Raw genomic sequence first — 22,878 nt, forward strand, 5'->3', positions numbered from 1 at the left:
AGAGTGCTATTAAGTTTTCTTTCAGTTATGCATTTCTGATTTGATTTATTCTGCTTTTCTATCCTTTTGAGTACCAAATATTCACTCCTTTTAGGGTTAGCAATTGGATGATGTATAAAGCCCTTGAGGCACTCCAAAAGAGGCAATGAGAATTAACTAATTTCATATCTAGTCTAAAGTTCTTGTATTCTTTTAAGTTCTCTTCTTTCCTTTTCTCTATTCTCGGATGTTCAAAGAGAGGATCACAGCAGATCACCACTATTGTGTAGTGGGAAAGCATTGTTCTCCCCTGATGGGGAGGTGATCCAAACTCTTTCCAACGCATGTTTTATGAATGGAGCCCATTTTTGTCCACTTTTGAGTTTATATCATCTGCCCACCAAGGTAGAAATCTATACTTTTCTTATATCTCTCCATCACACATTGGAAAGAAAATTCACCTCAAAAATGTTACAAGAAAGCATGGACCTATACCCATCAAATTAAGGGTGTCAAGGGCAGACAATAGTCCCCAAAAAAAATCATTCACCCCACATGCCTAGAGATGGTAGGGTAAAATAATTATTCTACCCCTAAGAAGGTTAGAAATCTTATCCTAATCCTCATGATATTTGTGTGCCTTTCATTAATCCCATGCACACGCAAAGACCACTAACTTTGCTTGCTGTATAATATGGCAACTCACTCTAAGAAAAGCACAATGACCAAGTGCTGTAACTTTTTTCCTGCTAAAAAGTGTGCTTTTGCAAATGCTTTCTTCCTCATTTCTTTCTCTTCGTTCTTGCTTTCCAACCATTCATGTTTAACCCCAGTGCAGTGAATTCTTTACCCAACTTTCTCTGTCTTTTCTTGTTTCAATCTCTTGGCTAGAGTGTGAAGTTGGCGTCTAACCACTGATTCTCTACAGTTTGTTTATAGTTTTCCTTTGCCTACCCACTTAGGGTTTTGGAGCCTTTTAATTATTACATTTTTCTATTTTTTCTGGTGACTTTGTCTTGCTATTATTATTTTTTTTATCTTTCTTTTGTTGCTTTTGCATCTTTTTCATTACCCTCTGAGGAGGAGATGATAATAGCATTAGAACCCACAAGATATTCTATTACTTAACTCATAAGAAAAGGAACATAAGCTATACGACTATCAAAATCATGATAGATGGAACACCCATCTGTTCCGGAACAACCTTCAATAGGAAATCCTTTCACTAATATTTATGTTTTCCAACCTGGTTTGGTATAGAGGTTCAATTCTGAAGTCTTTTGTGTGGCATATCATTCACAATTCACAAAATATCTTCACAACAACAACACAAGAGTCTTCCTCCACAAAATCTATTCCCATTGTTCAATTTCTTGCTTGAGGATTTGTTATGAGTACTTCTGATTTGGAGTTAGAGAAGCCTTCAACTAACGGTCACATTTGCTGAATTCATTGAGAAGATCTCTTCAACCCATCCACCATATCCATCATAATCATAATTTACTAGTTCTCACAAACAATGCTTCACAGCTCATGATTCTTTTACTAGCATTGTTGTTTGGAAAACAAAGCGAGGAAAGGTATCAGGTACATGTTGGATTTGAAAGAGCAATCCCAACACTAGACAGAGTACATTGATGAAGAACCTGAGTTTGGAAATCTTCCTACATGTGCAACTTGTTAGATCAACAAAATTAAGGGGAACATTGAAGGAAAACAAAACCACCTATTATGATCAAGTCATTAAAATCGAAACATCACTTAACAGAGATCATTGAACTCTAGCCTTTTAGGTTGAACAACAGTAGATGTCTCCATAGGCTCTATCATATCATCAGTTATCAAGAATTTGGTCAGTTCCGAAACAAACACCCGTTCATTAGCTACAGGACTTGACGCCTCGTCTTCCACATTCATGTATATTTCCGGTCCATCTTTTGCCTGCAGTTGCATTTAGCGTTCTTGAAATTACTGTAGAAACCACCACCAGCCCTTCAACTGCAATTCCTAGTACTTGGTGGGATCTATATCATCAATATTCAGTTTCAGCTTCCTGCACTCATTTATAGAAGGATTCCTCGGATGAAGTAACATGGACTCACAATAGTTCCCATGGGCATGGTTAAGAAACTGTGCAGATTATCCACAAAGTCATTACCAGCTTCAGCCATTACTACTCTGTTTTTTTCCTTGTCTATCAAAAGCTTCAGGCTGATGGACTGTGACTCTTGGGTAGCCATTATCGATTGATTCAAGCAATTCTTTCAGGTTGTTCTTTTTATACAGAAACAGTTGAGATGTGGACTTGATACCAAAACCTTTTCTAGTTTTTTCATGCTATTGTTTAGGCGTTCTTGATGGGATGTTGTCTGAGTATAACCTCATTGTTTTGCAATGGTGTATCTGAGTTATCCTAAAAACTTTCCTTTTGTAAAAGGCTTTGTTAACAGTTGAGGTTACCATTTGTATCAAATCTCTTGTAGCAGATTTTTATAAGGTAAAGTAGTCTCAATCAAAAATAGGCTTTTTTACAAGCTTGATCATGTATTTCTTCTTTCGTTGGGTAAATTAAGATGTGCTGGTTCTGGGCACAATGAAGAATTCAAGGTTGAAAATCTTTGTATATCAGTGAAAAGATCAACAAACTAAAAAGATAAACTCTTGGACTGTACTGCATCTCCTATCTTAAATTTTAGGCCTTCTGATGTAAATTCTTGCTTTCCAAGAAACACATCTGTCAGAGGTGTCTTGGAGAATAACAATCCCTTGAGCAGATTCAGGATCTATAAAATGAAGACAAAAGGAAAGTAGAAGCAAATTTTCAGTCGGTTAGATTTATGTATGTCAAGATCCAAATAAGGCAAGAAGCAAGGAACCCAGCCACTATCCCTAAACCACTTTGAAGCAAGAAACCAAACATGCAATTTACTAGAGTGGAGCATTATTAGGACATCTTTTTGAGATTAGTCAATTTTACTTTCTCTTTTTTATACATATCTGTTATAATTGTTGTTCAAGTGGCTGTAAAAAATTACAAATGACCGGATTAACCACATTGAAAGTACTTAGAAGTCCTTTCAAACAAGAGATGACCATTGGTTCGAAAAGGCACTCGAAGATGTCTAATTTCTTTTAACTTTGAGAATGATTTAGGTATTGGTCCTGATAATTGATTCTCATCTACATGAAACCTATTTAATTGAGAAAGAAATTCAATCTCAGCTGGTAAGGCACCTGAGATCATCAAGGCGTTCAATGCATGGTCCAGTCTCATCTCACCCTCCCAAGTAAATTACATATAATCCCCTCCCAACCTATCCTATCCCCAGCCTTCCCATTCCCTCCCACTTCAGCCATAGCATTCCCCAGCCCTTTCCTTCTTACCTAAATCAACCCCAACCTAGTCGCAATTCACCCTAGCACCTTCCCTTCCTGATTCTGCAACTCCAGCTCCTCTCCCTCATCAATCATAGGTTATCCCCTTCCTCCTTAGATCTGTTTCTGCGCAAGCAGCAACACCTCTCCTTGAGTAAGCCCACCTCCCAACCCTTCTTGAACCCTTGTCTCCTTCCCTAGAGTTCCACCTAGCCATAGAATAGAAACCCAAAGTCAATTGCCCCCATTCCACCTTGTTTTCCCTAATATAAACTTCAATAGCACGGCTGAACCAAAGTGGGAATCCCAACCCTATCGATGCTTCCCACTTACCTCAACAAAGACCTGTTTGGAGATGTCAAGCTCCTCCATGATTAAGGCAAAGTAGTGTTCTGCTTCTTCCTGTGTTATGGACAGCTTATTTGCTGATGTACTCAGCAAGAGAACCTGAAAATGAAACAAAAATTTAAGAAGAAAAGAAAGGCTTTTAGTTCTTTAACAATGAAAATACACTAATTAGTAAAACAAAGCAACAAATAAATTAATTTATGTAAGTTAGATATGCACGCGAAAAGTAAGAGCGAATGAATTCCATTTTATTGACAGGTTTTTACTGCACTCCCATAAGCTCCCATTGTCACTGATGAGACCGAAGTACTTAACTTCACAACTTTCTTTCTCTTATTCATCTCCCACCCTTGAGAGTTTCAGCGCTTTGCTTTTGAAAGTTGAGAGACGGTTCTTGCTGGAAAACTTTCCGTGGAGCTGGAGATCAAATCTTCCGCAGACAAGCATTTTGATGCTCGGATAGATAGATATTAAGAAGCTATTTTCCAAGGCTATTCCTGATGATCTCCACAAGTGTGAAATACATGAAGGAGTAAGTATTTTTACCAGAAACACCCTAGTAAGTTGAGAGCAACGAACAGAAACTAGCCAAAGTCTAATACACTACACAGAGCACACTATCAACTCCACAGAGGAATGTTAAGAGCGAAGAAGAAACACAAAGAAGAAAAAAGCCTGAGTGACCTGACCTGTCAAGCTTCTGTTACTGTTGTTGCTGCTCATCTCTTTCTGGAAGAAAAGTTGTCCAATACCAATCCCTGTCTTGAACTTCCACAAAATATCTCCCGTCCAGTTTCTTCTCTCATTCGGTTCTTTCGTTCCCTCCAGAGTTATCTCCAGCCATGTATGCCTGAACCTTAGACTTGTCAGCATATGCGACGTTATAGTAGTCTCCGCCATGTATGCATGAACCTTACAGAGTCCTTACCGCTCCGCCATGGTCTGGAGGTTACCCACTTGAGAGCTGTCCATCCATCATCATAAGCACACAGATATCGGTTCTCCGGTGCACGACGGTAAGTTTACAGAGACCACTATCACGTCGCAGACGCCGACAAGTCGCCGGCAAAGAGTGTCGTAAATTGCTATGAAGTCTCTGAAGAGTCTGAACAACCAAGGCGGGATTTATAGGGATAAAAACACGGGCAAAACACTGGAAATTTCGTTGGGTATTGGCGTAATTTTTTTTTTTTTTTTTCAAGAACAAACCCATGTGATGAGTGAGCACTTGGATTTATCAATTTTCTTTTTTTTGGCAAACGAACAAACAATTTTCTATTTTGGGATGAATTGCAAACTGCCAATTTATTACAGAGCGTCTCTTTTTCCACAATTTATTGAGAAAACCATGTGACGAACTTTTAGGTAACTCAAAACGGAGACAGCTAATAAAAATATTAAAAATAAAATTAATTATTTATATTCAATGTACCATTAGCCAATAAAGAGTGAGCATGTGATGATATGCCTGAGAAAATCCTCTTTTTGGTCTCCTTAATTTATTTATTATATTCTCTCTCTTTACCTGATGTGCAATGCAAACAAAAGGAGACAGCTGGTTTACCAGGAGGAGGTGAGATGGCCTCTGGAGCATGGTGGGAGATCTGGCGAGATCTCACGAGATATCTCGTTTTTTCACAATGGTGAGACGAGATGGAGGTCGAGATCTGCGAGTTGTGATATCTCGCTCGAGATCTCACCATATCTTGCCATATCTCGCCCTGGATCTCGCTGGAACTCTTAATTTTTGCCTTTTTTTTTTGGGGGAACTACTCTTAGCACATCTACAACAAGGAAGATCAATCATTCTCTACTTGTCTTATGAATTTATGATTTAATGACTTATATAGAACTTCTAATGGTTGTATAATTATTTTATTCTTGAAAATTGAGATTGTGATACTCATATGGATGGAATTTTGATAACATTTAAGTTAGTTGATGCATTTGATATACTTGTTTTTCATTTATATGCTTTAAAGGTTCTATATTACATGTTGTATAACATTGCATTCCCTAATCCTACTACATTTCGGTTTCATACTATGGGTAGACTTAGAAATCATACATAGGGTTGTTTATGACAAATCCAAGGCCACCAACGTGTTCAAAAGGCCTTAAATAAACTAAATACCAAGTTTCAACCCAATTGGAACCCTAAAACCCACCGAGATGGGCCACCGAGTTGACGCCAAAAAATTGTATATCTTGACCGAGATCTCACCGAGATGGTCGAGATCTCTCTTTTTCAAGGTAGCGAGATCTCTCTCGAGAGCGAGATCTTCTACCATGCTCTGGAGATCTTCACCGTCTCGATCATTTGGCCAAGTTCTTATTTCTTGAAAGAACACAAGTCTTACATTTATTTCAAAAGAAATTGCTTCATTGTGCACAATACATGCTGCCTATAGTCCAGATTGACACTGTGGTCGAGACGAAATCTCGACCACTCATTTTACTTCATTTTTCGTTGAGTGACTTTTTGGATAAAGTTTAATTGTGAAACGAGTGGTCAAGATTTCGTTCACAACTACAAGTTTCGAGCATGTTGATTTACCATTTAAACTAGTCTCAATAAAAAATAAAGTATCTTGTAACAGATTTTATAAAGTAAACTAGTCTCAATCAAAAATAGGGTTTTTTACAAGCTTGATCTTGTATTTCTTTTTTCCTTGGGTAAATTAAGATGTGCTATAGTTCTAGGCACAAGAAGAATTCATGGTTGAAAATCATTGTGTGTCGGTGAAATTTTGTTAGATGAACAAACTATAAAGATTAACGAAAATTCTCATCACAAAATATAATAATATCCAAAATAATAAAATGCGATAAGTTGTTTTGTAAGGGAACAAAGAAGCCGAGCAAATCCAAACATATGTTCAATTTAACAAAATCAAACAACCACTATTTTTCGTTCTGGCTTAGGTCTCTTTGTGCTAAAGTTGATGAAGACATCAGTCAGTACCGAATTGGAGAAGAGTGATGCCTTCAATAGCTTCAAAGCCTGCAAAAAAGAAGAAAAAAAAACCTTTGATGTAAGAAGCGTGGACAAATGCCCTTACAAACCAACATGTATTTTTATAAAATGGATTGTGTTACAATTCAAGGAAGTTGCATGAATGCAGAAGAAAGAAATAACCTTCACTGCTGATCAGACTATATGGCATTTAATTGAAGGCAACTACAAACCATAAGTATGCAAATGCAAATGTGATCTTAGTCCTTCCTGATTATCTATCATGCATTGTAATTAGTAGTGTCACTTACCTGCTCATCGTCCACGTTTACAAGCCAAACATCCAAGTCATCTACAGGAACCTTCATATTTTTAAAAAAGGAAAGACTCCACATAGAGACTAGTGGAGTGCAAACCAAATTATCTGTTACCATGAATGTCGCTGGTCCCTTCAGAAAACCTTCTCGACCTGCACTTCCACTTGATGATGAGGACCATATTACTGTTCGTACTTGACCACTATTAGACTTGGGATGATTTTTCATCAGATGGGCATTGTTAGGAGTTTCTTCTATAACATACAAGTAGTTAGGCAGATCAGTTTCATGTACTCCTAGTGGATTGTAGGAACCACGGCACAAGCTGGGGTTTATCAGCTGATCCCTTAGACTAGCAGCCTTCAATATTTTTGAGCATTCCACACTCCTGTATAGATTGTCCATGGATCCCAGTGATGAATTCACACCCAAGAGTTGCAAAATGGATCCAAGAGGCAAGGTAAGAAAGCTGAGGAGAAAGTTAACCACGTCTTCCTCAGCTTCAGCGTATAGTACTTTGTTCATTGACTTACTTATTGTTAACTTCATAGACATATTTAGAGGAGATAAACTCTTGGACTGTACTGCATCTCCTATCTCAAAATTTAGGCCTTCTGATGTAAATTCTTCCTTTCCAAGAAACACATCTGTCAGAGGTGTCTTGGAGAATAACAATCCCTTGAGCAGATTCAGGATCTATAAAAATGAAGAAAAAAGGAAAGCACAAGCAAATTTTCAGTCGGTTAGATTTATGTATGTCAAGATCCAAATAAGGCAAGAAGCAAGGAACCCAGCCACTATTCCTAAACCACTTTGAAGCAAGAAACCAAACATGCAATTTATTAGAGTGGAGCATTAGGACATGCTTTTGCGGCTTCATACTTCCATTGCAAGATACACTCAAATAAGATAGTATAGAAAAGTTGCTCTACTTCTGCTATCTTATTTTACATAACTTGGGTATAAAGTGGTAGTTCCTATTGCAGAACTTCACTCCCTGTTTCTACTATGATGCAAATTAAAGACTTCTGATAAGAAATAAACTAATTGCAAGGTAAAAGCATACCTCTTCTTTTGAGCAAATACTCAGTGTTGTCTCTTGGAAGGAACTCATGTCTTTGAGCCCAAGTTTGTGTGACACTTTCATGATAGCAGCTGGAGACATGGGTTCCACCTGCAAATCATCGGTTACCAGAAACTTGGTCATTCCACGAACAAACACTCCTCTATCTCCTTCAGGACTTGCAGCCTCATCTTCTTTTTCCAGGCATGTCTCCTTGTCCAGCTTTCTCAAGCACCTACTGCAACTGACATCCTTGAAAGCACTATAAGAAGCGCTGGAATCAACAGAACCGCTGGAACGACAGTTTTGTTCCCGGCAATTGTAAAAATCAGCACAAATATAAAACTTGGATTTTGTATCATCAGCGTCCAGTTTCAGTCTCCTGTAACTAATTTCAGAAAGATTTTTAGGATTAAGTAGCATGGACTTGCATGCGTAACCCTGCAGAAGCTGTTCGTCAAGATTCTCCACCCCTTTGTACAAACCAGTCATGGATCCAAGAGTGGAGGGCTGTGGTTGTTCGCTGATGAGTCTCACAATCGTTCCAATGGGCATAGTCAAGAAGCTCAAAAGAATGTCCACAAAGTCACTGTCAGCTTCAGCCATTACCACCTTTTTGTTCTCCTTGTCGATCAAAACCTTCAAGCTGATGGTTGGTAACCCTTGGGAAGCCATGTTGATTCACTCAAGCAACTCTACACTGATAAACACCCAATATTATGGGTTACCTATGAAAAACACAGATCTCTATTCATCATGTTTGGGGATCTGGACTCCCACTTTATCTGAAGGAAAAGACATATAGTAGACGAGTGTGAAAGGAACACAATAGTCAAGATCCCCTTTTTTCAAATTTAAACCACCTGATTAAACTCTGCTTTTCTACGATCAATCACTAATCCTGTCTTCTTTTCAGAAAAAAAAGGAGTAGTGACTCCATCGATTGCCGTCTAGAAATAAAGGAGATCAATCACTAATCTTTGCTTTCTGTATAATGTGGCAACTCACTGTAAGTATAAGAAAAGCACAATGACCAAGTGCTGCAACTTTTTTCCTGCTAAAGAGTAAAGAGTGTGCTTTTGCAAAAGCTTTCCTTCTCTTCGTTCTTGCTTTCCAACAATTCATGTTTAACCCAAGTGTAGTGAGGTTACACAACTTTCTGTTTCTTTTCTTGTTTCTATCTCCTGGCTACGGCTTCAAGTTGGCCTCGAAGCACTAATTTCTCCATGGTTCTTTGGATAAGGGGGGGGGGGGAAAAGGGGGGGGAAAATCAAAAAGGGGTCTCTCCCCCCTAACACCCCCCGGGTTGGGGTGGGGGGGGGGGGGCCCCCCCCCCCCCCCCCCCCCCTTTTCGGTAGGATCCACCCTTTCTTTTTCCACAAAACCCTTCCTTTGCCTAGTAGCCACCTAGTTTTTTTTGTTTTGGAGTCCTTTTTTTGACCTTGAACCTACAGGTTCTTTGTAGTTTTCCTTTGCCCAGTAGCCACCTAGGGTTTTGGAGTCTTTTGATTACTATACTTTTCTTTTTCTTATCATTATTATTTTTTATCTTTCCTTTGTTGCTTTTGCATTTTTTGTTTACCCAAAGGAGATGATAATAGCAATAGAGCCCAAATATTCCATTACTTAACTCGTAAGAAACGAAAAGCCATATGACTACCAAAGTAGCTAGAAAAAAACATCAGCCCCAAAAATCACTCCAAAATCATGACAGAAGGAACACCCATTTGTTTCAGAACAACCCACAGTAGGAAATCCTTTCACCAATGTTCAGGTTTTCCAACCTGGTTAGATCTGGAGGTTCAATTCAGAAATCTCATTACAAAAAAATTAGAATTAGTGGTGGTTTTTTCCCCTCAGGCCTAAAACCATGTTTAGTGGAAATGTAATAAAAATTCAGCAATGGTACAAAACCGCCACATTATAGGGGTAAACATCGGAGAGTTTAAGCCTAAGGGGCTTTATAAAGTATTTTGGCCAGCTATTTTAAATTTGTATAAGGTACAAATAGTGGCGATTTTAATAAAAAACCCCCCCCCCCAAATGTGAGGACAAATTGGATTTTATGACCAAAAACCCGACATTTATTCTACCGCAAGATTTTCATCATGTCTTCACAATCAAAATAAGATCGACGGTTGAAATCAAATGAGGGGTGCCTTCAAAATATTTTATTTCACATTTAAAGATTTAAACTTATTAATTTCAAAATCAAACCTTCACTGACGGATAACAAAACCGCCACTAATTATAGGGGTAAATATTGGCGGATAATACCTCCACTAATCATCTCTGCACAGTTGCATAGGGGGTGGTAATTAAGCCTATTTAGTGAATTTATATAAAATTCAAGCTAAGGGGTACTTAAGCCATTTTAACATATAAAGGTATTTTGCTTATATTTTAAAATTTATTTAAAATTTAGAAATTTTCTATAATTTTTGGACTAAAAAGGAGTCATGAATTTCATAGGGCTTTGGAAAGGTGAAGTAGCGGGTGGAAGTTGCATCTGGTACGAGATTTAAATTGAAGGGGTTTGATAAAAAAAAAGGCAAATTGGTCTATAAAAGTGATAATTTGTCCTTAAATCCTCGTTATCCTTTTTCTATAACACGCAACAATGGTAGAAAAGAAATGCAAATTTTGTCCTCAATTGATCTTCTTGGATATCCGGGGGGGAGGGAGAAAAAAAAAGGAATTTATTTGGACTAAAAATGACATGGACCAAACCTCAGGGGGTGCAGATGAAAATTACCCTAAAAATAATAATAAAAACACAAATTAGTAATAAAAGTGATTATTTGTCCTTAAATTAACTTTTTATATAACACAGGGAAGTAAATGCAAAGTCTTAGTTTTCTTAGACTAAAAATGGCATACACCAAACCTCAAGAAGTCCAGATGAAAATTACCAAAAAAAAAAATTGATCATAAAAAGATAATTTGTCTTTAAATTAATTTTTTCGATAGTTTAGGAGAGACAGATGCAAAATCTTAATTTTTGGACTAAAAATGACATAGACCAAACGGGTCTGGATGAAAATTACTCTAAATTTAAATTTAAATCTTTTGAATTTAATTGAAATTTTAACGTGAATTCCAAATCCGAATGATCTATCTTAGGTGGAGTGTGAGAAGAAAAAGTTGAAGGTATTGAGATCACTAGAGGTAGAAAATCCTAATCCGAATTCCAATTGCAAATGACTTCGACATTGTTTGGATTGAAAGTCATTCTTTCAAAGCCTTACGCCCTGCCCCCAACAAACCCTATATATTCCAATGAACCCAGTTATGACCTAATGGTAGAATTTTTGGCAATCAAAGAAACACTAACTTGCGCAGTAAAATAGGGTTTGTTGGAAGCAACTCTGCACAGGGATGGAAGCTTGAGATTGATGACATCAAAGAGGATCAAGACTCAAGTTTCTTGAAGAAAACTGGGATACATCTAACATATCCGCATTTACACAGAGCCATTGGGTCCTAGAATCAAATATGTACAGATTATTTGTATCGACTTCTGACCTACCTAGTCCAGTCAAAAAGTATAATGAAGTAGTACAGACAAAAACATAGGAGATACCATATGTATAAAATTGATCATCAAGGTCATCCAAAAGGCTTCTCACTTAGAAATTCAATTGTTAGTGGCATATCAACCTTCTCAGGCGAAAAAAAAAAAGGAAAAGTGAAACTGGAAGAAGATACAAGAGGGTCTGCAATCAGTCTGCATAATAGAAACCCAAGTCTGTCTTTCTTCTTCATTAAATAAGCAAGAGACTTAGGCTCTTTTTGGTATCAATTCTCATTCTCTATTATGCCATAAAATAAATAAGTACAAGAATTCATTTTGGTCAAGAATGAAAATGGTTTGGTGAATTTTATCGAAAATAAATATGAAATGGAAAATAAGTTTGGTGTCAAGATAAAAAATTGTTAAAAATGATAGAAACAAGGAGAAAGAAGGAAAAGAGGGTTATAAAGAAGTGTATTGACTATTTTACCCTCATCTTACTGATAGAACTTTAAGTAAACTTACACAAATGAAGATAATGAAATTCTCATCATAATTCATAATGGACAAAAAGTTCATTATGGATTTTGGAGGTTTTTCTATTATTTTAAATAAAAATAAAATTCAGAATAGATTCCAAACAATTTAAAATAATGAAAATTTCTCATAATTGACAATGATAATTGATACCAAAAAGAGCCTTAGCCATCTTCAAAACAGTTTTCAGCTTCCCTTTCTGTTTAATCGTTTTTCACATCCAATGGTTACATTCTTGTACATGTATAATATGTTGGATGAACAAAATACAAAAGTTCTAACCACCAGTGTTGTGTTTTCTACAAGGGGAATATCACACGCCTATGCTACATCAGAAATTTGATATAATCAAAACCACCTACTAAGGTCAAAAAGCTTCTTCTATAGTCCCAAATGAAGGTCATCAAATCATCACTTCCCCCATGAATCTTTCCTTTTCTTACTAGGGACTTCTTGAGGGTTTGGTCGTCTAAAGTTCTGAGACCTTCCTCTTTCCCACTTCCATGTACTAAAAACCTTTGAGCTTTATTGAATCGCTCTATGCCCTATATATTCCGTATGCCCTACGAGCTCTCTCGAGTAAACAGAAGAAAACGTCTTTTCTTCAAAAGATTGGCGACCCATTCCTTCGTTGAAGCAGGAGTATATATGGATATGGCTAAAAAAAATTCCTTTGTGATTGAAAGCTCAAGGCCGTCAATCAATCCCACCAGTGTCTGCGTAACCTATTCATCAAGAAAAGAAACTGCCCTTCTGAAGTCCGTAATTTTTTAATTCATTTTGATTGGCCGCAGAGCAGAAGTGGATTCAACTTTCAATGCTCATAAGATATCAATCAGAAGACTTTCCAAGGGAGACTAACAGCGTAAGGCTGTCTCCTCACAGGGGAGGTTTGAGTGACCTATTTCCACTTCTTGGATTTCCAGGCTTTGTAGTTGGGATATACCTCCTTTTGTTTCAGTTGAATGAAATGTGATTTATTAAAAAAAATAAAATTCAGAAGACTTCAAAATATCAAATAATTTCATTACCCAAAAAAATATATATCAAATAATTTCTTTGATATAAATAAATATTATATTAACCGAAGTTGAGAAACGAGGGATGAAAAAAATACCAACAAAATTATACTGAATCTTATTAAAATATAATTTTTCTTTATTATTATTTTACATTCATTGAGGGGACGATTTTCAAGCCACCCTTATTTATCCGAAATTGCATCAGCAACCATTCGTTTCCCATGTTTCGTGTAAATAATTTTAAAATAATGATTAAATGCAAAACGAGTGATTAAGATTTTGTCTCCACCACAAAATCTCAATCACTTATTTCGATCAGAAGTAGGCTATATGGTGTGAAAAGTAGAGCTCTTATTTATATCCTACAAAATGAAATAGTTGAACTAGGCAACAACATTTTTACGAGCATGTGGATTTACCATTTGTATCAAATATCTTGTAACAGATTTTATAAAGTAAACTAGTCTCAATCAAAAATAGGGTTTTTTACAAGCTTAATTTTGTATTTCTTCTTTCCTTAAGTAAATTAAAATGTGCTGGTTCTAGGCACAATGAAGAATTCATGGTTGAAAATCTTTGCATGTAAGTGCAATTTGTTAGATCAACAAACTAAAAAGATAAACAAAAAATGTCACCAACGAAATATAATAATATCCAAAATAATAAAATGCGATCAAGTTGTTTTGTAACGGAACGATGAAGCCAAGCAAATCCAAATATATGTTTAATTTAACAAAATCAAACAACACTCAGTTTTCTGGTTCTCGCTTAGGTCTCTTTGTGCTCAAGTTGATGAAGACATCAGTCAATACTGATTTGGAGAAGAGTGATGCCTTCAATAGCTTCAAAGCCTGCCCCAAAAAAAAATGTACGTTTGATGTAAGAAGTGTGGACAAATGCTCTTACAAACCAACATGTATTTTTATAAAATGGATTGTGTTACACAATTCAAGGAAGTTGCATAAATGTAGAGCAAAGAAATAATCTTCAGTACTGCTAACCAGAACATATGGCATTTAATTGAAAGCAACTATTACAAACCATAAGAATGCAAATGCAGATGTGATCTTAGGCTCTTTTTGGTATCAATTATCATTCTCTATTATATCTATTTAAAAAAAATAAGTATAAAAATTCATTATGATCAAGAACGAAAAATGGTTTGAAAAATTTTGTCAAAATAAATTATGAAATGAAAAATAAGTTTGGAGTCAAAATAAAAAATTGTTAGAAAATAATAGTGACAAAGTGAAAAAAAAGAAGGAAAAAAATATGATTTTTATAAAAGAATGTTTATTGACTATTTTACCCTCGTCATAACTATAAAGTTGCACATAAATGAAGAGAATGAAATTCTATAATCCATAATAGGCAAAAAGTTTATTATGAATTTTGGAGGTTTTTTTATTATTTTAAATAAAAATAAAATTAATAATAGATGTTAAATTATTTAAAATAATGAGAAAATCTCATAATTTGAGAATGATAATTGATACCAAAAAAGAGCTTTAATCCTGCCTGATTATCTATCATGCATTGTAATTAGTAGTGTCACTTACCTGCTCCTTGTCCACGTCAACCAGCAAAACCTCCATGTCATCTACAGGAACCTTCATGTTTTTAAAAAAGGAAAGATTCCACATAGAGACTAGTGGAGTGCAAACCAAATTGTCTGTTATCATGAATGTCGCTGGTCCCTTCAGAAACCCTCCTCGACCTGCTCTTCCACTTGATGAGGACAAACAGCATACTTGACCAATATTAGACTTGGGCTGATTTTTCATCAGATAGGCATTGTTAGGAGTTTTTTCAATAACATACAAGGGGTTAGGCGGATCAGTTTCATGTACTCCTAGTGGATTGTAGGAACCACGGCACAGGCTGGGGTTTATCAGCTGATCCCTTAGACTAGCAGCCTTCAATATTTTTGAGCATTCCACACTCCTGTATAGATTGTCCATGGATCCCAGTGATGAATTCATACCCAAGAGTTGCAAAATGGATCCAAGAGGCAAGGTAAGAAAGCTGAGGAGAAAGTTAACCACGTCTTCCTCAGCTTCAGCGTATAGTACTTTGTTCATTGACTTACTTATCATTAACCTCATAGACATATTTACAGGATGTGAACTCTTGGCCTGGTAGTACTGCATCTCCTATCTCAGATTTTATGCCTTCCGATGTAAATTCTTGCTTTCCAAGAAGAAACACATCTGTCAGAGGTGTCTTGGAGAATAGCAATCCCTTGAGCAGATTCAGGATCTATAAATGAAGACAAAAGCAGGAAAGTACAAGCAAATTTTCAGTCAGTCAGATTTATGTATCTCAAGATCCAAATAAAGCAAGGAGCCCAGCCACTATTACGGACATGTTTTAGAGGTTTCATACTTCCATCGCGAGATACACTCAAATAAGATAGTATATATAGAAAAGTTGTTCTAGTACTTCTGCTATCTTATTTTACATAACTTGCTGGGTATAAAGTGGTAGTTCCTGTTGCAGAACTTCACTCCCTGTTTCTACTATTATGCAAATTAAAGACTTTTGATAAGACAGAAACTAATTGCAAGGTAAAAACATATATACCTCTTCTTTTGAGCAAATGCTCAGTGTTGTCTCTTGGAAGGAACTCACGTCTTTGAGCCCAAGTTTGTGTGACACCGTCAAGATAGCAGCTGAAGACATGGGTTCCACCTGCAAATCATCGGTTACCAGAAACTTGGTCATTCCACGAACAAACACTCCTCTATCACCTTCAGGACTTGCAGCCTCATCTTCTTTTTCCAGGCATGTCTCCTTGTCCAGCCTTCTCCCGCACCTTCCGCAACTGACATCCTTGAAAGCACTATAATAAAGTTTGCAGTTGTAGAAATCAGCACAAATATAAAACTTGGATTTTGTATCATCAATGTCCAGTTTCAGTCTCCTGTAACTAATTTCAGAAAGATTTTTAGGATTTAGTAGCATGGACTTGCATGCGTAACCCTGCAGAAGCTGTTCGTCAAGATTCTCCACCCCTTTGTACAGACCAGTCATGGATCCAAGAGTGGAGGGCTGTGGTTGTTCGCTGATGAGTCTCACAATGGTTCCAATGGGCATAGTCAAGAAGCTCAAAAGAATGTCCACAAAGTCACTGTCAGCTTCAGCCATTACCACCTTTTTGTTCTCCTTGTCGATCAAAACCTTCAAGCTGATGGTTGGTGACCCTTGGGAAGCCATGTTGATTTACTCAAGCAACTCTACACTGATAAACACCCTATATTATGGGTTACCTATGAAAAACACAGATCTCTATACATCATGTTTGGGGATCTGGACTCCCACTTTATCTGAAGGCAAAGACATAGTAGACGAGTGTGAAAGGAACACAATAGTCAAGATTCCTTTTCTCAAACCACCTGATTAAACTCTGCTTTTCTACGATCAATCACTAATCCTGTCTTCTTTTCAGAAAAAAAAAAGAGTAGTGACTTCATCGATTGCCGTCTAGAAATGAAGGAGATCAATCACTAATCTTTGCTTTCTGTATAATGTGGCAACTCACTGTAAGTATAAGAAAAGCACAATGACCAAGTGCTGCAACTTTTTTCCTGCTAAAGAGTGTGCTTTTGCAAAAGCTTTCTTTCTCATTTCCTTCTCTTCGTTCTTGCTTTCCAACAATTCATGTTAACCCAAGTGTAGTGAGGTTACCCAACTTTCTGTTTCTTTTGTTGTTTCTATCTGTTAGCTACGGCTTCAATTTGGCCTCAAAGCACTAATTTCTCTATGATTGTTTGTAGTTTTCCACTTTTCCTTTGCCTGGTAGCCACCTAGGGTTTTGAGTCTTTTGATTACTACACTTTTCTTTTTCTTTTTTCTTTTTTTTGGATGACTTTGTCTTATCATTATTAATTTTTATGTTTGCTTTGTGGCTTTTGCATCTTTTTGTTTACTCAAAAGAGATGATAATAGCATTAGAGCCCAAATATTCCATTACTTAACTCGTAAGAAACGAAAAGCCATATGACTACCAAAGTAGCTTGAAAAAACATCAGCCCCAAAAATCACTCCAAAATCATGAAAGAAGGAACACCCATTTGTTTCAGAACAACCCACAGTAGGAAATCCTTTAACCAATGTTCAAGTTTTCCAACCTGGTTAGATCTGGAGGTTCAATTCAGAAGTCTCACTACAGAAAAAAAAAAAAAAAAAAAAAAAAAAAAAAAAAAAAAGGGAAAACCGCCAGTAAAAGTGCCTAAAACCAGCGTGTAAAGTACAAATAGTGGCGGTTTTAATAATGTGAATATTCAGAGACGTATAACAAAACCGGGTTTTAATAATGTGAATATTCAGAGACGTATAACAAAACCGCCACTAATTATAAGGGTAAACATTGGCGGATAATAGCTCCACTAATCATCTCTGCACAGTTGCATAGGGGTGGTAACTAAGCCTATTTAGTGAATTTATATAGAATTTAAGCTAAGGGGTACTTAAGCCATTTTAACGTATAAAGGTATTTTGCTCATATTTTAAAATTTATTTGAAATTTAGAACTTTTCTATAATTTTTGGACTAAAAGAGGAGTTACGAATTTCATGGCAGGTGAGGCATGTACAAAATTTAATTTAAAAAAAAAAAAAGATAAATTGGTCATAAAAGTGATAATTTATCCTTAAATTGACTTTTTCTATAACACAGAAAAACAAATGCAAAATCTCAAATTTTTTGAACTAAAAATGACATAGACCAAATTTCAGGAGGTCCAGATGAAAATTACCCCAAATAAAAAGTAAATTGATCATAAAAAAGATAATTTTTCCTTAAATTGATTTTTTTTTCTATAGTACAGAGAGATGCAATGTCTCAATTTTTTGACTAAAAATGATATAGACCAAACCTTAGGGGTCATGATGAAAATTACTCTAAATTTAAATCTTTTGAATTTAATTGAAATTTTAACGTGAATTCTAAATCCGAATGATCTATCTCAGTGGACCATGAGAAGAAAAAGTTGATGGCATTGGGAGCACTAGAGGTAGAAAATCCTAATCCGAATTCCAATTGCAAAAGACTTGTCATTGTTTGGATTGAAAGCCCTACCCCCAACAAACCCTATATTCCAATGAACCCAGCTATGCCCTAATGGTAGAATTTTGGCAATCAAAGAAACCCCAACTACTTGCGCAGTAAAATAGGGTTTGTAGGAAGCAACTCTGCACAGGGATGGAAACTTGAGATTGATGACATCAAAGGATCAAGACTCAAGTTTCTTGAAGAAAACTGGGATACATCTAACATATCCGCATTTCCACAGAGCCACTGGGTCCTAGAATCAAATACGTACAGATTATTTGTATTGTCTTCTGACCTACCAAGTCCAGTCAAGAAATATAATGAAGTAGTACAGACAAAAACATAGGAGATACCATATGTATAAATTGATCATGAAGGTCATCCAAAAGGCTTCTCACTTAGAAATTCAATTGTTAGTGGCATATCAACCTTCTCAGGCTGAAAAAAAAAAGGGAAAGTGAAACTGGAAGAAGATATAAGTGGGTCTGCAATCAGCCTGCATAATAGAAACCCAAGTCTCTCTTTCTTCTTCATTAAATAAGCAAGAGATTTAGCCATCTTCAAAACAGTTTTCAGCTTCCCTTTCTCTTTAATCGTTTTTCACATCCAATGGTTACATTCTTGTACATGTATAATATGTTGGATGAACAAAATACAAAAGTTCTAACCACCAGTGTTGTGTTTTCTACAAGGGGAATATCACACGCCTATGCTACATCAGAAATTTGATATAATCAAAACCACCTACTAAGGTCAAAAAGCTTCTTCTATAGTCCCAAATGAAGGTCATCAAATCACCACTTCCCCCATGAATCTTTCCTTTTCTTACTAGGGACTTCTTGAGGGTTTGGTCGTCTAAACACAGTTGTCAATACGGATTTGGAGTGGAAAGAAGCCTTCAGTAGCTTCAAAGCCTGCATTCATAAAAGTAAAATTGAAGTAATTCACTCATCAGTTGTTCTACCTGATAGAATACATAATGGGTTACCAAAAAAAAAAAAAAAGAATACATAATGCATCATATGTTCTAGTCACTCACCTGATCTTTGCCCACTTTAACCGTATGAACCTCCAAGTCATTTAAGGGACACTGTGTGCTTCTGAGTAAGGAAATACTCCACATAGAGACTACTGGAGCGATAGACAAATCATCTGTCACAATGAAGGTTGCCTGTCCCTTAACAAACCCTCCTCCTTCATTTGCTGTTTCACTAGCAAAGCTTAATGGTGAATAACTCTCGCCATCACAAAATATAGGTCCCTTAGTAGTGAGATATCCAGTGTACGGCCCCCCATCTTCATCACTTGGGTTTTCATAACTACTACACCATACACGATCAACAGTCCGATTTACTCCTAGAGGGTTATAGGAACCAGGGCAGAGGCCGGGATATAAGAGCAGATCTCTAACACTATCATTCTTGGTGAGTTTTGAAAACTCTACGCTCTTGTACAGATTGTTTATGGTTCCAAGAGAGGAATCTCCCCCACCTATGAGTTGTAAAATAGTTCCAAGAGGCAAGGTAAGGAAGCTGAGGAGAAAATCAACCATATCTTTTCCAGCTTCAGCATATATTACTTTGTTTGTCGATTTTCTCATGGTTAACTTCATAGTCCTATTTACTGGAGATATAAAGAAAGGACTCTTATTTGGGAAATGCACCGACTCCCCTATCTCAAATGCCAAATCTCCAGTAGATGTAAATCCTTGCTTCTTGAGAAGCACATCCGTAAGAGGTGTCTTGGATAGTAAGGATCCCTTGAGAAGATTCAGAATCTATAAATGTAGACAACAAAGTAAAATTTTCATTGAAGGTGGAAAAAGAAGATTCTAAGAGTTAAATTCTCAATCATTTAAGGTAAAACTCATACCTCCCCCGAGCCAATACTCAATGTGCTTTCTTGCAGGGAACTCATGTCTTTCATCCCATGTTTGCGCAACAGTTTGAAGATAGTAGTTGGAGACATGGGCTTAATTTCTAAATCATCGGTGACCAGGAACTTGGTCATTCCACAGACAAACACCCCTTCATTTCCAGTTGCAGCTTCCGCCTGTTCCATCATGAAGATCTCCTTGTTCATCACTTTACAGCAACTGCATATAACATTCTCGGAAGTAGTATACAATCCGCCACTCACTCGTCGGGTGCACTTCCAATCAGAACAGATATAGTACCTGGTGGGTTCTGTAACATCGTCGATGTTGAGTTTCAGTTTGCTGCAGTCGATTTCATGAGGATTCTTTGGACAGAGTAGCCTGGACTTGCATTCCAGATTCTGGAGAAACTCCTCCTTAAGATTCTCCACCTCTTTGTATAAAGTCGTCAAGCACCCAATAACGGCTGGCTGGGGTTGTTTACTGCTGAGCCTCACAATGCTTCCCATAGGTATAGTTAAGAAGCTCAAGAGAATATCAACGAAATCGGTATCAGTTTCAGCCATTACCACTTTGTTGTTCTTCTTATCGATCAGAACTTTCAGGCTGATGATCTGTGATCCTCGACAAGCCATTGTTGATGATTTATGCACGCAATATCCTTTTTTCAACCTTAAAACCTTTGAGCTTTATTGAATCGCTCCTATGCCCTACGAGCTCTCGAGTTGGGATCGACGGAAAAAGCGGCTTTTCTTGTGCATGAAAAAAGGAGAACGTCTTTTCTTCTGCATTTTCGCCTTGAAAAGACTGTCCTTTCGAATCCCTTTGGTACATTTTGTCTTCATCGATTCTTTTTTCGATAGAAGAGAAGCCATCGATTCAAGCAACTCTTTATTGCACCCAAAAAACGAAAAACGCAACGGATTTTTATTTGCAGCAGCGGCTGCCCGCTGCTCCAACGGTCAAGATTTGACCAAATAAATCTGACGGTTATAAAAACAAAGTGTATAGATATATGTGTGGATATAAAATTTTTATTTTACATTTAAAGGTTTAAAACTTTTGAAATTTACAAAATCAAGTACTAACTCTTACATCAAACGAACACCCAGGTGGGTTGAGTTCTGAAAAGACGCGGCCGTCGATAGAAGACGAAGAAATTCATACTCTTCTTTGTCGCCTTCATCGTCGAATCGTTACTTCGACATTCCTTGGCCGATTTCTCATGGGAAACTTCCCAAGTGGGTGGAAGGGTATCTGAAACCGATCGGAACAGTTTTAAATGAAGGTGGGTGGAATGAAACTGAGGTGGAATAAATTGTTCAGGTATCAGCCTCTGTTTTTTCCGAAGAAGATATGATTTTGTTAGATAGTCAAGCAGTGTTAGATGCTCTGCTTCTCAAGGCAGACCAGTTTTCAGATTTGCTTAGAAAAGCAGGGTGGAATTTTGAGGAGATCACATCCGCTCTAGGTTTTGATTTTCGTAAAAAAAAAAAAAGAAGAAACCAGGGAAGAACTGTGGCCGGAGTTAGTAGAGAAGATCGGTAAATTAGCAAAAAAAAAAAAACAGTCAATTGCACGATCATGCGCAAAGAACAAAGAGTGCCGGCATCAAGATTCTTTTTATGGGTTTTACTTAATTTTTATCCTTTTTTTTAAGAAAAATCCTAAATATCTCCGTACATCAAAGCTTCTCGTGCTTGTTTAGCACTTTTTTTTTGGGTGACGAAAATTTGGGAAAATCAAATGTAATCACGAGAAACCGTAAAGGAAAGAAGAAAGACAGAGATTAATGGATTTGTAAAACTGTAACAGATAAAAAATATTCGTTTCAAATACAAACTAAGATCTTTACAGATCTCAAACCTGCAATTTTTTCCTTTTTTCTTCTCTGTGTTCTGCTTCGTCTCTGAGAGGTGGAGGAAGAACAAGCTCGTCGTTTGATGCTTCTAACCAAATCGGGCTGAGATCTATAGAAATCCGACAAAGTAGTCGGAGTCAGATCACCGATTCATGCTTCTGTAAGGAACTTGAGATGGAAATCTTTACTTCGAAACTCTTCATGACGGAAGCAAGATCTTAGTTGGTTTGGTTATGGTCGACAATGAAGTCTCCGTCGTCGAAGATGTCAAAGACGTAGGACTTGATTTGTAAATTTCGGAAGTTTTAAACCTTTGGATGTAAAATAAAATTTTATATTTATGAATATATATTTGCATATTTTTTTATAACCGTCTGATTTATTTGGCTAAATCTTGACCGTTGGTTAAAAATCCCTAGAGATATCAATCAGGTGGTGAACGAAGACTTCAAAATATCAAATAATTTCTTTGATATGGATAATTAATATATTAACCAGAGGAGGGGAAGGAGAGAAACTGAATCTTATTAAAATATATGCTTTCTTTATTACTATCTTACCCTTCCCTGACTAGGACCATTTTTAAAGCCACCCCGATTTATCCAAAATTGCTTCTGCAAACACCCTAAAGTTCACCGTTCAGTTCAAAACTTGTGGTTGAAACAAAATTTCAATCTCACTCTTTCTCATTATTTTGTGTAAATAATTTATAAGTAATGTTAAATGCAAATGAGTGGTCAAGAATTTATCTCAACCACTTATTTCGAACTGGGTAGGCTACATTGTACAAAAAGTAAAGCTCCTATTTATAACTTACAAAATGCAATAGTTGAACTGGACAACAACATTTTTACGAGCGTGTGGATTAACCATTGGTATCAAATCTCTTGTAACAGATTTTATAAACTAAAGTAGTCTCAATCAAAAATAGGGTTTTTTACAAGCTTCATCTTGTATTTCTTCTTTCCTTGGGTAAAT

At 36.7% G+C, this 22,878-nt stretch overlaps 3 protein-coding genes across 3 annotated transcripts; all 3 read right to left on the reverse strand.

Moving 5' to 3' along the window:
• Nucleotides 1-6,372: 6,372 nt before the first annotated feature.
• LOC149001192 (uncharacterized) lies at nt 6,373-9,006 on the reverse strand. The gene is made up of 3 exons (XM_089140066.1): nt 8,042-9,006; nt 6,970-7,671; nt 6,373-6,706 (listed from the first exon to the last, which is right to left on the reverse strand). Exons 1-3 carry the CDS (start codon nt 8,711-8,713, stop codon nt 6,596-6,598), a joined length of 1,485 nt encoding a protein of 494 aa, XP_088996192.1. The 5' UTR covers nt 8,714-9,006; the 3' UTR covers nt 6,373-6,595.
• A 4,740-nt stretch (nt 9,007-13,746) lies between these two features.
• LOC149001193 (uncharacterized) lies at nt 13,747-16,785 on the reverse strand. Its single transcript, XM_089141103.1, has 3 exons — nt 15,695-16,785; nt 14,671-15,370; nt 13,747-13,962 (listed from the first exon to the last, which is right to left on the reverse strand). The coding sequence occupies exons 1-2, from the start codon at nt 16,325-16,327 to the stop codon at nt 15,197-15,199; spliced, it is 807 nt and encodes a 268-aa protein (XP_088997229.1). The 5' UTR covers nt 16,328-16,785; the 3' UTR covers nt 13,747-13,962; nt 14,671-15,196.
• A 2,172-nt stretch (nt 16,786-18,957) lies between these two features.
• On the reverse strand, nt 18,958-20,787 carry LOC149001194 (uncharacterized). Its single transcript, XM_089139271.1, has 3 exons — nt 20,036-20,787; nt 19,203-19,940; nt 18,958-19,077 (listed from the first exon to the last, which is right to left on the reverse strand). Exons 1-3 carry the CDS (start codon nt 20,672-20,674, stop codon nt 18,958-18,960), a joined length of 1,497 nt encoding a protein of 498 aa, XP_088995397.1. The 5' UTR covers nt 20,675-20,787.
• Between the last annotated feature and the right edge of the window lie 2,091 nt (nt 20,788-22,878).

The sequence above is a fragment of the Hakea prostrata genome, chromosome 11 (genome assembly GCF_041222555.1).
Source record: "Hakea prostrata isolate BN-2017 chromosome 11, UWA_Hpros_2, whole genome shotgun sequence".
Lineage (NCBI taxonomy): Eukaryota > Viridiplantae > Streptophyta > Magnoliopsida > Proteales > Proteaceae > Hakea > Hakea prostrata.